General features: G+C 34.4%; 3 protein-coding genes across 4 annotated transcripts in view; all 3 read right to left on the bottom strand.

Moving 5' to 3' along the window:
* Nucleotides 1–382: 382 nt before the first annotated feature.
* Nucleotides 383–5,005, bottom strand: LOC129570580 (signal transducer and transcription activator-like). Of its 2 annotated transcripts, none has more exons than XM_055450246.1 (8): nt 3,923–5,005; nt 3,733–3,818; nt 3,140–3,402; nt 2,793–3,012; nt 2,469–2,723; nt 2,146–2,394; nt 1,863–2,067; nt 383–1,756 (listed from the first exon to the last, which is right to left on the bottom strand). In XM_055450246.1, exons 1-8 carry the CDS (start codon nt 4,627–4,629, stop codon nt 1,666–1,668), a joined length of 2,076 nt encoding a protein of 691 aa, XP_055306221.1. In that variant the 5' UTR covers nt 4,630–5,005; the 3' UTR covers nt 383–1,665. The 2 variants fall into 2 exon arrangements, with proteins under 2 accessions (XP_055306221.1, XP_055306223.1); XM_055450248.1 differs by having other exon boundaries at nt 2,146–2,391.
* A 504-nt stretch (nt 5,006–5,509) lies between these two features.
* Nucleotides 5,510–10,463, bottom strand: LOC129570579 (ankyrin repeat domain-containing protein 39-like). The gene is made up of 5 exons (XM_055450245.1): nt 10,238–10,463; nt 10,121–10,173; nt 9,804–9,887; nt 9,647–9,741; nt 5,510–9,585 (listed from the first exon to the last, which is right to left on the bottom strand). The coding sequence occupies exons 1-5, from the start codon at nt 10,264–10,266 to the stop codon at nt 9,577–9,579; spliced, it is 270 nt and encodes an 89-aa protein (XP_055306220.1). The 5' UTR covers nt 10,267–10,463; the 3' UTR covers nt 5,510–9,576.
* Nucleotides 10,464–11,097: 634 nt separating this feature from the next.
* The window catches only part of LOC129570531 (integrin-linked protein kinase-like), a 4,023-nt gene continuing 896 nt past the window's right edge, over nt 11,098–14,224 (bottom strand). The window contains exons 5-15 of the mRNA XM_055450181.1: nt 14,034–14,132; nt 13,783–13,881; nt 13,628–13,726; nt 13,468–13,566; nt 13,303–13,401; nt 12,697–12,938; nt 12,507–12,609; nt 12,270–12,443; nt 11,967–12,193; nt 11,692–11,894; nt 11,098–11,606 (exon numbers count right to left, since the gene is read on the bottom strand). Of these exons, the coding sequence (XP_055306156.1) occupies nt 11,378–11,606; nt 11,692–11,894; nt 11,967–12,193; nt 12,270–12,443; nt 12,507–12,609; nt 12,697–12,938; nt 13,303–13,401; nt 13,468–13,566; nt 13,628–13,726; nt 13,783–13,881; nt 14,034–14,132 (1,673 nt within the window). The 3' untranslated portion in view covers nt 11,098–11,377. The remainder of the gene's footprint in view (nt 11,607–11,691; nt 11,895–11,966; nt 12,194–12,269; nt 12,444–12,506; nt 12,610–12,696; nt 12,939–13,302; nt 13,402–13,467; nt 13,567–13,627; nt 13,727–13,782; nt 13,882–14,033; nt 14,133–14,224) is intronic.

Raw genomic sequence — 14,224 nt, 5'->3', positions numbered from 1 at the left:
AAATAGTTGAAATCGTTTTATATCTACTCGATTCACAACTACTGGAAAAATCCGTAGATGGAGTTAGACGCCCGTACCAAATGTAATGTATTGCAACTCCATATACATGCTCGGAGTATGCCTGTGACAATGTAACTATCATATAAGAGCAAACAATAAAGACAGTCGTTAACTAGCATTCAACGGGTACACACTCATACATACTACAGCATGCTAGTAGGCTTGTTATACTTTTGCGCTCGCTGTAAATATATTAGGTTTTTGCGCTCGCAAATTTGCTGTTCGCCTTTTGACTAAAAAATTTCTGTGTTTGTGTTCTTCTGCGCACAGGTTTTGTAGGAAAGGTTTTTCTTCTCAGGCCGTCATTTATACTTGCCCAAAATAAAAGGTAGTTTTAGGTTTTATTATAGCTTTTGCTTGGAATAAAATAAAACTATTTACCAAATTGATTGCGGCCACGATTTAAATACCATTTAAAACGGAAATACCAAAATGTCAGACATTGACTTGCGTAAAAATATTAGAAGAGTATTATTCTTAAGATCAAAAAAGAGTTAATCAAACGATATATTGACCATTTTTGGAACCAGAAGCAATGTTATGTTATGCTTTGTATCGACCGGTAATCTTATCGTTGATATTGATACGTGAATGCAAAGTCCAAGAAATGAGCACATGATACAGTTGTTTGTTAGTGTGATCAATGGACAATGAATAATGGACATACAAATATCAATGGTGCTATTTATATCGTGGGCATAACTATATTATTACTTAACACAATGTAAATCTGCAGTATGATACCGCAACCAATATTACAAGGATTTTTTGTGGAATATTTGCATTTTTGCACGGAAACAAGGAAAATTGAAAAAATTATTGGTCAAAAGTAGGTATTAGGTAAAGTTCATTACATTCAATTCAATAAGCGATAAGTTGAATCAAGCTCGCGTTCTGGGTGAGTCAAAAACGACATCGGTCCTCTAGGCAAGGAAAGCATGAAACTGTCGTAGTACACGGACACTTTCGATGGTTGTGTATGTGTGTGACACTGTGTACGCAAACGACAATGTTCACTTTCAATATGGTGATGGCAGGTTCATGCTGTCCCGTGTAAACGGCGTCTTGGTGTCTTACAACGAATATTTCCTATATATTTATATATACGAACAAAGCCATCTTGTTTGAATTGTCTAAATATTTGCTAACAAAATAATCGCTTAGGAAAATATTTAATATTCTACCATAGCGAAAGTGCCACAATACATTTCAAATGTAAGTCATTTGACACATAATAGTCAATGCCATCTCAATTCCAACACATTGAATGTTTCGGCAACTTTTTTCAATCGTGTGTGTGGCTTTACTAGAATATTATTAACTTTACGGCGACGCTAACAGCTTTCTACGCTATTTGCCAAAATACTATGATTTTCGTATGTGTGTACTGTGTAAACTATACAGAAAAGCTGTTAGTGTCGCCGTAAAGTTGATTATATACTAGGAAAGCTACACACGATTGAAAAAAGTTGCCGAAACATTCAATGATCCAATTAGTTGGAATTGAGATGTTATTGGCAGTTGCTTTGTTGTTATGGCAATAAGTTTATATATTCTACGTCATTTCTCAAAGAAATGTGTCCAAATCAGCTTTCCTTCGATGGTCTAATTGCCAGTAATGGTTTGTAACATTATTGAAAAATCAATGTCCATTGGCTCTTCCAAGTATTTAATGATGTCATCTATGTAATCCGAACTATAGTTGGGGTTCATATTATAAATGCATGAAAAAAAAAAATCATGTGAACATTATTACACAATTCACATTCAACCGTAGCAATTAAAATATGATCAGTAATTACCGTGATGGTGATTGCCGATTCTGTGTGCTATTTGGAGAGAAGAAGCTCGAAACTGAGGGGTTCGGAAAAGGGGAGCTCGGACAAAAGGAGCTTGGTGAAGGGGAGCTTGGAGAAGAGACGCTTGGTGAAGAGACGCTTGGTGAAGCGGAACTTGGAGAAGAGGAGCTTGATACTTCATTTTCCTCAGGTGGTGCTAAAAATGTATCTATGGAGTGAAGAAATTAAGAATTTGAAATATTTCTTCCTGCAAATTTGCCGCTTTTACTAAATAAATTAAGCTCACATTGTTTTGGAACGTATCCTTTCTTAGTTGCATTTGGCTGTGTGAAGTATTCAGCGAATGCCTTATACTTTGGAATCATTCCAGGATACAAATGTGTACATTTATGGTGATTTTTAATAAGATCGCCAATCGAACGAAACTCTTTTCCACCTTCCTTATTTTCAAAGTCCGCATGAACAAAGGGTTGCATATGTTTAACTTCCTTTGTTCCATAGGCATTGAGTTGAACCCAAGCAACCGAAATGCCTCCTAAAATTCAAAGCCAACAAAAACATTGATCATATGAGATTCAAAGATAATGGTGATGAAAATGTGTTACTTACCGAGTGCACTGTCGGAAAATCGTAGCAAAAATGTACCCGGTTCATATTTGAGGAGCTCTTCTGTGGCTTTATCTTTGCTAATAAATCCTGCGATAAGTTTCCATTGTTCACTGAGATGAACTCGCGTCAGTTTCGCTGCTTCGTAGAACCAAGTGAAGAATGAGAAATCCGTATGTGGTTGCAGTTGAGCCTTGCCGAATTGTTCCCACGACATTGAACGGTGTTCCCTTGGCGATGGGCCAAACACTTTTTCATCTGCAAGTGCCATTTTCAGTTAATTTTCAAGGTTTGAAATGTAAAAATATCGGCTTAAGTGATACTTACACAAGCTTTGCAAGTGATGTGCTGTCAAATAGCAGCCAGTTTGATGGTAGAAAATCATGCTTAGCGCCTGTTCCATATGATACCAGTGCACTTTAGTTGGAACAGCAAATGTAGTTCGACCAATTTCAAAGAATGCATTGTCCCATGCGATGGTAGCCAAACCATCTCTCTTTTGACATACGTTCGATGCAGCCGTCACCGGAACTGACATGGTCCACACCTGTTGAAACACGACGTAAAACAGAAAAAAATGAAAAAAGTGAAACGAAAGGAAAAGACGAATAAGCAAAACTCAAAACGAATTCCTTTTCATTTGGTTAACTGACATATTCGGTAATGAAACTTACACGAACTGACGAGTTGATAGGTCCCAACATTTGTAGATCGGTTTCGAAAAGCAGACAAAACTTTTCATCCATTACAGATTTGTTGGTTCCTCTTTCGGAATTTCTTTTAATATTTGTCAGTTTCATTTTATTTAAGTGGCATTCTAAACGCGTTCGATCGTTCGATGAACTGATTTTAAAACAGCATTTATCCATATCGATTTTACCCGAATTCGCATTTTTGGGACGTTGTTGTTGATGTTGTTGTTGTCTTGTTTGTGATTCTATTCAATTCAGAAATGGAAAATGTTGATAAAAGTTTCTTCTGTCGCATTTACCCACGATTTGTCAGTTAATTTCTAACTTAAACTTGAATGAGACAATTGAAATTGTTTGTTTTTTTCTGCCTCAATATCTATTTTGTGAAGACTTTTCATTGGAAAAAGTGGTCACAAACTCATTTCAAGTAATTTTATTTGGATTGTAAGTCACAAAATCAAAATTACCAAAGCGACATTAGGAGATAACACTTAGGAACAAATAATATGTTATCTAAATGTTTTCTTTTTTTGTTGAAAAAAATGTTCAAAATATCGACGACAAGAAAAACTCACCCGATAAAAACGAAACTTTAACCTCTGGTGGATTTTGGGCGATAACAATGTATTTGGGCAAAAGAACGCGAACACTGGCTTCAAATCTGAGCATTTAAAAAATAACAAAAGTTTGTTTCAATTAGTCGTCAAATATGTCTGTTGATTACTTTAAAATCGATATGATTCGTTCAAAAGGTGAGAATTTTACCTTGTGCCTTCAGTTATAACTTGAGGTGGTTGTTGGTCTTTGATAAAACTCGACTGAATCAATTTTTTTAGCACAATTGTAATATCACCAAATGCGTTCGCTACCAAATCATCAACATAATTCAAATGACCATAACATTTACGAATAATGTCTAACATGCGCATTGCACTCAAGGCACATTTAAATAATCCTTGAAATTGTGTCTGAATGTTATCAAGTGCATTTTGAAGCTCTGGATTTTTGTTGTGCGAGTCAGGTTCGGGTTTTATGTTTTTATCGCCGAATCCGGCTAAGATTTGGTAATATTTCCACATGGTCAATCGTTTGTCAATGAGAATTTGCTGTGCTTCATTCAACAAATTATTGACGGTTTGAATCGAGGTTGAGATTCGGCCACCTTGTTGAATAATACACGACCCAATGAAATTTGCTTCATCCATCAAAACACGTTTTTGATCCTCAATCTCAGTTGTGCTTGGAACATTATTCAATTCTTGAATTCTTTGTTGGCATTGATTGAATTGCTGATAATTTTTGATAAAAAAAGTTTTGAACGCCTCTACAGCTGCTTTATTTTCAGTGGTCAGGTTTTGTGAATATTGAATGTTGTTGTCGATTTGGTATTTAACACTCTCATCACTTTCCACATTATAATGTTGTGGATTGGTCATAAAGTCGCAAAAAGTGTGTGCATTATTTTTTTCCATTTTTTTCTTCTTTTTCTAAATTTAAACGAAGTTAAGTAAAAAAGGTATGGAATTTTTTTTTGATTTACTTATTTCCTTATATTTTGCACTCAAATTTACTCTTTAAAAGTTTTCGGGACCAATTCCTATACTTTCCCTTGATACGGTGTGTAGGGAAAAGTAATACTGTGTTTTGTTACAATTGAAGTATTTATTAAAGAATTAAATTCAATCGGAGCGACAAAATATCGATTGAAATACGTTCACGCACAACAAGAACCATACGCCTACTGAAAGTTTACAAATATTCAACACGGTATTTGTATACACTATATACTTGATTCATTCCATGACATGGCTGCTGATAATGATGCTGTAGAAGGAAATCGTCCATAAAAAACCAATCAGCCAGATTTTTTTCACATGGTTGGAAATATTTACGTTGTTCACTTGCAAGTGCCACATACATATACAAAATGTTTTTTGTTCAAATTCAAATCACCACGCCACGCCGCCTTACACAGACAACATGATTAAACGATCCACTCAAGTTGACGCATAGAAATCATAAATTGTTTTTTTTTTCGTTTTTTCGTTTATATACAGATCTTTTTTTTTACTTCGACAGCGTAAATTATTTTAATTGTGAATTGAATGGCATTTCACCCGAAATGGTGCTATCACTTAATTTGGCACTGTGTTATTGTATTCGAACACAATAGATGGTATTCATGTCTATCGTATTCGCCTGTGTACTGTTTTCTGTGTGTATGGTTTCCATAGCATAGAACGGAATGCAACAAATAATCATTCAATTCGAATGACATCACCCTTCTGAAGAAATCTTTTTCATAAGTTTATATCAGCATGATGTTCTTATTTTTCTCACGAAAAAATAGTATTTTTGTTTTTTTTTTTTTCAAATATAAACAGCAAATCTGCTGATCAGCGAAATAAATTTAAATATACTAACCCAAGTAATCTTATGAAAAAGTTTTCTAGATCTAAACACAATATAATATTAGTAAAATGATTCATGATTAAAAAGAATTTAATTTGCATTTAGTTGTTTGTTCCACGATAGACGCTAGTGAACAAAACTTCTTGTGACCACGTTTTACAAGACTTTTTTTTTCGCTGGCATCAATCAATAAAAATGGTTTTTAGTAACTATATTGTGTCTACGAATATTTCCTTGATGTTTTTTTGCCCTTTTGCTTTTCATATTAAAATGTGGCCGCGGCTGCAACTAAGCCTTCTTCATCGATTTCAATGCTTTCATATGTTCATGAAGGTTCGATCTGAGAGATGATTGCTTAATACATTGCTTCTTATGGAGACTGAATATACAGATTATGAAAGGGCGCACTAGTGAAAATATCCCGAAATAACATCTAATCGTAACGTTTCCTTTCGCTTGCATTGAAAAATCAAAATAACACCCAAAGAACGACTGAAATTATGCAAAATTGCAAGTTTCATCGATTTGAACATGAATAAACTTGTAAAGTACGCACACATGGCATAAAAAATCTCAGGTAGTCACTTTTCGGTTGATCATCAGCTCAAGTGACTGAGTTCAATTTAGCGCCAAACGAAAAGTCGAACTTTTACAAGTAAAAAAGAACCAGAAATGCAAAAATACGGCAAGAATTACAGGAAAAAATTAATTAAAACAACAAAGCGTACGCATATCAACGAACGATTGAGCGAACGCAGCTATTACTTAATTCTTTTCTATCTAAAGTCTATGAAAAATTATTTTTCAAACAAGGTTTTTTCTTTCTCTTTCCAATCAATTTATATACAGTTTACTGACTTCGAAATCAAATGAATAAAAATATAAAAATTAGAAAATATTTATAAATTGACGTCTGAAAGTTTTGAACGGTAAAATGTTCGTTAAATTAGCGAACAAAAGTTTTGCTATGTTCGAGAGTCAATTTATCTGGCCAAATCTTGAAAATCAGCAAAGTGTACAGGAAGGAAATACCTTTAATTTGATGTACATAATTCATGTATGGAAAATAATTTTTTGTAAATTTTTACGCAAACAAAAGCTTCGCTACATCGTGCTACATTTGTACATGTATCTCTGTGTGATACATCTCTCGCTGACATTTGTCATCATAATGTCTGAGTTAATGCAATCAACTTCATAGCGGGGCCACAGAGCAACACATTGTTTTGTGTTTGGTTCACATTCTTCTAATTCTCTATTTGTTCATCAAAATACATGAATATCTTATATTCTTATTGCCACATTGTGCAAAAGCAAGCGATGCTTGAAGTAGAACCATCATCGACCAGATAAAACCTAGACAAATGGCATGCCTGTATATATTCAAGTATGCATATTCGAGACAAATTATATTCACTACCATCATAAATATGTGTTGTAATCACATCGCATGCCACTCATGCCACGAGCAACAGCAACTCTCACTTTGCGCGATAGTTGCTTACTTCTTTTGCTCCTCCATTCTACTTTGATTTAAAAAAAAGAGAGCAGTCGGCCGGTCGTCTGGATTCATATTCGGTCAACAATGATGATAACAATTGCTCGTTTACCGGCTATTCTTTCCCCATTTTTTTTATAAATAAGTGTCATAAACTGATTTGATAGTTGGTTCCCATTACGAAAGAAATGATGTTTCAACATGGATAATATGGAACGGGAGATATTTTAATCTACATTTTTTTAACCGACTTCATACATTACATAAGAACTTGATATAGATGTGTTCATGTGGCAATTGACATCAGTCGCTGATATGCTTAATTCGGAACATTCAGTTGAAAAACATTTCTTCTTGGAAATGGTCGCACATTCGAAGTGATCTCAGTGCACAGCACTTTTTATGTGCAAGGGCATCATAGTAACAAAGGTTACTAGAATGTTACAAACATATCATTTTAGTTACATTTTAATTAAAAAATCATTTTCGATCGGACTAGAGTAATTTTGGGTGAGTTTAAGATCTTTACTTTACTTTTTCATTGAAAAATGTACTTTCTTTTTCAAAATTAGTTATGTAATCATTGAAAATCTCAATATACAAAAAATTGAAATATTTTTTCTTTCCTTTTAGAAGAATCGAAATGAATGCCGCGAGTTGAAGAGGGAGAACTTTTCAATTCATCATATGACAGCCAAAAAATTGGTCATCACAACGCCGAAAAGTGTGAACGTGAGGGCCCGAGAAACGGATTTCATCTCATATTGAAGTTCCAGCCTCGGACCATCAATCACCATATCCCAAATGAGATTTCGTCATGATAGAGTTTTCTTTTTTTTCTCGTCACTTTCGAATCAAATCATTTCCATCGCTGTCATTTCATGAGTAATATCTTCAAAGTATGCTCTCAAAGCATCAGTTGTGTACCAGTTTTTTTCTTGTTGTTTATTCACACACAAAGTGTGGAGGAAATGTAATCTTTTGCAAAAACCATGAGTTAAAAGAAAGAGTATCCAGCTTATTTTTTTCATTACTTTCAAGATGTAATATGTGAATGTGAATTTTAGACCGATTGACGAGTAGACCGTGCTTCATTGGGCTGCAAAAAAAGATTTGTACAATCAAATATTCTTCCATGGTGTAAATTGCTTTGAATTTTTTTCATCAAGTGGCATGGAATTTGTTGTCAGTGCATTTGCAGCCCAATGAAGTGCCGTCTAATCCGTTCGCTTTGGATTCACACTCACACAAAAAAGAATGAAAATGTAAAATACGAAAATAAAATTGAAAAAAAAAAAACGAATCATTTGGTTGTCTTTTGAATTGTGTGCTTGCTCATAGATTGATTCAAACACTGAATCTTGGAATAAGGTCAGAATTGTGTGAAGAAAAAGATCAAATTTAATCATTAAAAAAGGTTACAAATAGAGACGAATTAAAACGAAAAGAGAAGAAAGAACGAGAACATCTGATTTGAGTTTTTCTTGAATTCGTTTCATTCATTCGTCTCGAGTGACTAAATTATTACATAAAGGGGAAACGAGCTGTATTATATTCGAGTTGATTGGCAATAGTCGAATGCTTATCGCAACAGTAGACAAGTCAACCCAGCCTGAATTAAGTCTATTTTAGCAACTGAAACATTTTTCATTATGATCCTATTAACCAGACTTGATAAAAAATGGTTTCGAGTATAAAACAAGAAGAAAAAACACTTGATAGCGCCTGATAGCGTGTGATAGCGTCAAATTAGTTTTCTTTTAGCAAAGCATTGAGATCGAAAATGGGCTCAAAATTTGACTCAATTCAAAAGCAGTGTCGAGCTCTCTTTTGATTATTGTGAATGATGTCATTTTTATGCGATTTTGTTGTTGACAATGAAAGCTAATGTTCGACAATTTTCTTTTCAAATGGAAGTATTATTAGTTTAAATAATTATGAAATTAACTAAAATTGTGGATTTTATTCTGTCTTTTATGTAAAGCTACGATAGAAATGATGAACTGATTAAGAAGTGAATCATAGCCTGAACTGGAGCCACTTTCCTCCGTTACATCTGAATTAAGGCTTGCTCTATCATTAAACTTCAGTCCATCTACTCTCACGCTCCTTAAGATACCGATCGAGTTTCATCTACGCATATTCATCAAGTATTCTTAAAACTGGGTCATACGCATAGCCTGATTTAAAAAGCGACAGTGATTATAAGTCAAGTGATTGCTTTTGATTTGAAGTAAGAGTTCAGTTACCCAAACTATCTGCTCGCATATATGGTGTCAACCCGTCATTATCCCTAGCATCGACGTTGGCTCCGAAATCAAGTAGGCGCTGAACGACATTCACCTTACCTGAATTGCAAACGGAGTATATCTAAATCACGAGACTTTTTCTGATTGAAAGCAAGTCTCCATTTACCAGACTCAGCTGCAATGTGAAGTGATGTCGATTCACGAGAATCTTTAGCTTCAATATTGATTGGCGCCACGTTCAACAAGGATTTCAACTGCCTTCACATGTCCTGGATTGTTCAAGTGAATTAAATTTAAACAATTGGTTAGCTAAAGAAAGAATCGAATTACCACGCATTGCTGCTGAAGCGGTGTAGACCTACTGCTATCTAAAATTTTCGGATTTACACCATCATCAAGGAACAATTCTACGATATCGACCGAGCCTAAGCAAAAAAAAAAAATGAATTTAATGTTATATACAAATATTTGATTAAAAATGTGTTACCACATTCGGCGGCTAAATGCATTGCAGTTTCTCCAAAATAATATTGAATACTCATATTCATTCCTTCGCTGATCAAACATTTCACTATTGACAGATCGTTTGAATCATGGAAATAACGGAGCAAAAAATGACATTTATTCATTTGATTGACAGAGAAAATGAACGTGCTATTTTTTTGCATGTTTTAACCAAAATCGTGGCAAATTGTTTGCCTTAGAAGTTATGTCATTTGGGGCCAAAAATATGAAAAGAATACTCGTTTTGCTATTTTAAAATTGATCTTCTTTGTCAAACTGCATTTATTGCATAAAACCTACCCCGCCAGATAGCATTTTTTAGCTCATTCGTTTTATTTTTCGATATTTGGAATCTAGAAAAAAATTGCTGAAAATGATGAAATTGCTCCGAATTACAATTTCAAGAGTATGACTTACCCCTTATCTCGATCATCATCTACTGACATCGAACAATCATAATGTAAAAACAAAAGTAACACAAATCATAATCACAATCGTAGAAAATTAAAGTGAAAAACTGAATTTGAACGAATAATAAATTGACAATCAATCAATTGCAACAAAAATCACACTACATTCACACTACAATTGTGGCGATCCAATCTAATAACGATTCAATTTCGACGAAGTCCAAATATGTATTGAAATAAATCTGAATCGAAACTCAAATCATGATTGAGAGTTGTTTGCACTAATCGAATTTCATCATTATTTTTTTTACGGTCATAATCTAGTATATATTTACATAATTCGCTCTATCAACATCTGGTATTGCCAGACTAGTAATACCCATTAGCTGTCAATTCGGATTGTTTTTAATTTTGTATTTGTTTTTATTCATAGTTTCGTCAAATTGCATTCTATCTGTGTTATCGCTTCTGACAAAGAGTCACGCAAACGGTCGGTCATTCGGTTTGATCGTGCGTAAATGTTAATAACGTATACAATGCATACTATATATGTTATCATTTCTGACTTTAACTCGAATCAGCGGCTATTTGCAATTTCATCGAAATGTAAATCATTTTCACCCGGAAGAATCTTTCTACGAAACATCTATTCAATTTCGACGAAAATAAAAGAGCGATAAAGAGTTTTTTTTCCTAAATGGGCTCAATAAATAAAATGGATGAAAAAACTAAAAAACATTTTTTTTACTCAAAGATAAATTTCGTCTTTAATTTTTCGTATAAAAAGTAGGGACAACGGTTTAGGAAAGTTTGGATTGCGAATATAATTCTTTTTATCCAAATTATAATTGTTATAATAAACTATAAATTTAAATGAAAAATTCAATATTTCACAAACTTTTGCACATTCCCCTCTTCATCCAAAGTCTTCATACGAAACATTTAGAATAATAGCGAAATGTTTTCAAAAGTGAAATGTGAATATATGTATGTTCACTGAAAAGAGAGAACTTGAATCCATCGAACGCAAAGAGAGAACTACACTTTTACTATTATCACGGCTCAAAAAACTAAAATGCTTTGCTTAGCCTTACATCGAAAATCCGTACAAGCGTGCAATGGAAGCAAAAAAAGCTTTTGGTACTGACTATGAAGGCGAATCATCCTCTGTTGCATCTGAAATCAGGCTTGCTCTATCATTGAACTTCAGATCATCTACTCTCACACTCCTTAGGATGTCTTCATTTTTATCCTTATCATTGTCTCCATCACCATTCAAAGCATTCAGATAAATTTGCGAAAGCATTTCCTCTAACTTATCAAACGATGGACGATCCTCTGGATTTTCCTCCCAACAAGACATCATAAGATCATACCTATTTGCGAACATTGAAATCATTATTATTCGACGTTTTCGTAACAAATTCTCAGCTCATGAAGTGTACACTGTTCGATTCTCACATTTCTTTCGTAGCTTTTTTTGGTCTTTTCAATCGGACGCCTTCTGACAGGTCTTCTTTCGAGATGTAATATGGATCGTCTCCTTCTGAAAACAACTCCCAAAGTACAACACCAAACGACCAAACATCCGATTTTACGCTGAATTTCGGTTCATCTTCGTCTGGCAGTGATTCAATGGCCATCCATCGGAGTGGGTCTGGAGCCTATAAATTGAAAAAATCCTTTGATAGTCAATTTTTATTCAAAGACCATTTGTCGTTCATTGTCATTCTTACCCATGATGTTTTTACATAAACATAACTCCCGTTCAGTCTCCGTGACAGACCGAAATCACCAATTTTCACCACTTTATTTTCACAAAGTAAGATATTTCGAGCAGCTAGATCACGGTGTATGATAGAAGGATCATTTGAAGCCAAAAACTGTAATCCTTTTGCCACTTGGGCGGACCAATTGAGTAGATCCGTTGTTGTAAATGGATAGGTGGGTGTTAGAGGTGAACCTTTTTTAGCGAGAAATGAAAACAATTTTAGAAAAAATTCACACAACTTACCAATAATGTTGTTCACAAAGCGTACCTTCTTCTTCATCAATTCGTTCAGCTTTAGCTCCATAGATTCCTGTTGCATTAGCCTTTGACCCACATTGGCTCGATGTTGTCTGCTTCTGATCGACCGCAGATTGTCTATTTTTCTTCAAAAAACTTTTGAGATCACCGTATGGGCAAAACTCGTAAACGATCTTTATTTCGCCTGATGAAAATCAAAGATTTAATTGCTTCAATGGTTTGGAGTTTCATATGTGTTCAAATTTACCTTCGAGAGGGTTCTTAGTGACTGCCCCAATAAAACGAACCACATTAGGATGTTTGGGCAAACGTTTTACAATATTTATCTCTGCCAATAGTTCAGTTGTTCCCTATTCGACAGATATCAATATACAGATGTCATCAATAAACGAACGACAGATATCAAAGTCAATAAGCGAATACTAAACAAAACATACCGTTAGTTTTGAGTCAGTTTCATTGCAGTTCTTGACCGATTTTATTGCAACTCTTTTCGTTTTGAAACATGGAATTATTGGCAAAAGTTCTCCCTTATATACATCACTAAAATGGCCATGACCGATCGAATCTCCTTTACGCAGTCGATTGTAAAACTGAAGTGAGGTATAAATTTGATTGAATACAACCAGCAGAGATGCAGTCATAAAACCAAACAGCAGTACTAAAACCAATAATTTAGCTAAGAAATAAACAGAAGGTAATTATTTAGCATGGAAATTTGCATCGTTTAGTCAATTATTTCACAAATTAGAGTGAGGAACAACCAAAAACATATTCACTTTCATTTTCATTTCAAGTGCGTTTTACTTTTTACAATATCGTCTCCTAGGGTCGAGACGACATCTTGATGATGCCAATGTGATGAAAATCATTATGATAGACTAATTTCGCACTTTTGTGTAATTACCTAGGAGTTCCATTTCATGTTCTTCCAGTATTGCCAACATTTGCGAATAGTTTATACCTGATTTTCATTTATGGATTAAAGTTAATTGATTGAGTTTTAAATTAAATTAAGAGTTCAGCTACCAGGGTCAACTTACTACTCAATCTTGCATAGTCATATGGCGTTAACCCTTTGTTATCATTGGCAAAGATGTAAGCACCAAATTCAATGAGACGCTGGACGGCATCCACCTTACCTGAATTGAAAACACAATATCTTGATCACAAAAAGGTTTTTGAGTTAAAGCAAAGCGTTCATTTACCATTCAAAGCTGCAATGTGGAGTGGTGTACATCCATTCAAATCATAAACATCTACATCAGCGCCACATGACATAAGTAGTTCAATGAACTTTGCGTGTCCTAGTGTTTGAACGGATAAAAGTCAAATGATTTGGTTATAGTAAAATTTCATACAAATTACCCCACAAAGCTGCATAGTGCAATGGCGTCCACGCTTGTATGTTCCGAGCATTGATTTTGGCACCGCTTTCAATGAGGATTTGAGCTATATCCTCACGTCCTGCAAATGTAATTGGATCAAAATTGGTTGTGGATTGAATAAAGAATTCAAATTACCTGTCTGTGCTGTAACGTGAAACGGTGTGGAAAAATGACCATCTACAATGTTCGGGCTCACACCATCATCAAGCAATAATTTTATCATACCGATGTTGCCTACGACAAAACTTTTAAGGTGAATGATACAGCAACAATGTTCATGTTTATCAAACCATCAAGCAACAACTCTACCATTTTGGCATAGGCAATAGGCAAAGGAAAAAAATTGATTGAATGATAAATTAACATAATTCATAGAAATTTGTTACCCTCTTCAGCGGCTATATGCATTGCAGTTTGTCCATTATCAATTTTATTACTCATATTCATTCCTTCGCTGATCAAAGATCGTATTTTTGACACGTCATCTAAATCATGGAAGCAATGAAGTAAAAGTGAAAGGTTAGATTTTTTCACTTGTTCTGTCAATCAAAAAAAAAATTCGAAACGTTTTTTTTTT

This window comes from Sitodiplosis mosellana, unplaced genomic scaffold (genome assembly GCF_009176505.1).
Source record: "Sitodiplosis mosellana isolate CC-2019 unplaced genomic scaffold, AAFC_SMos_1.0 Smas_scaffold_61, whole genome shotgun sequence".
Lineage (NCBI taxonomy): Eukaryota > Metazoa > Arthropoda > Insecta > Diptera > Cecidomyiidae > Sitodiplosis > Sitodiplosis mosellana.
This window is presented reverse-complemented; position numbering and strand designations above follow the sequence as displayed.

What these genes read in the sequence shown, in the direction of transcription:
- LOC129570580 (XM_055450246.1), bottom strand. Translation starts at nt 4,629, where the DNA reads ATGGAAAAAAATAATGCACACACTTTTTGCGACTTTATGACCAATCCA. An exon ending in TAAAGTTTCGTTTTTATCGG is followed by an intron (nt 3,403 to 3,732) that starts GTGAGTTTTTCT and finishes TGAATTGAATAG; the next exon opens with AATCACAAACAAGACAACAA. An exon ending in ACATCACTTGCAAAGCTTGT is followed by an intron (nt 2,724 to 2,792) that starts GTAAGTATCACT and finishes TGGCACTTGCAG; the next exon opens with ATGAAAAAGTGTTTGGCCCA.
- LOC129570579 (XM_055450245.1), bottom strand. Translation starts at nt 10,266, where the DNA reads ATGTCAGTAGATGATGATCGAGATAAGGG. An exon ending in GATGATGATCGAGATAAGGG is followed by an intron (nt 10,174 to 10,237) that starts GTAAGTCATACT and finishes ATTTTTTTCTAG; the next exon opens with ATTCCAAATATCGAAAAATA. An exon ending in AAAAAATGCTATCTGGCGGG is followed by an intron (nt 9,888 to 10,120) that starts GTAGGTTTTATG and finishes ATCTGTCAATAG; the next exon opens with TGAAATGTTTGATCAGCGAA.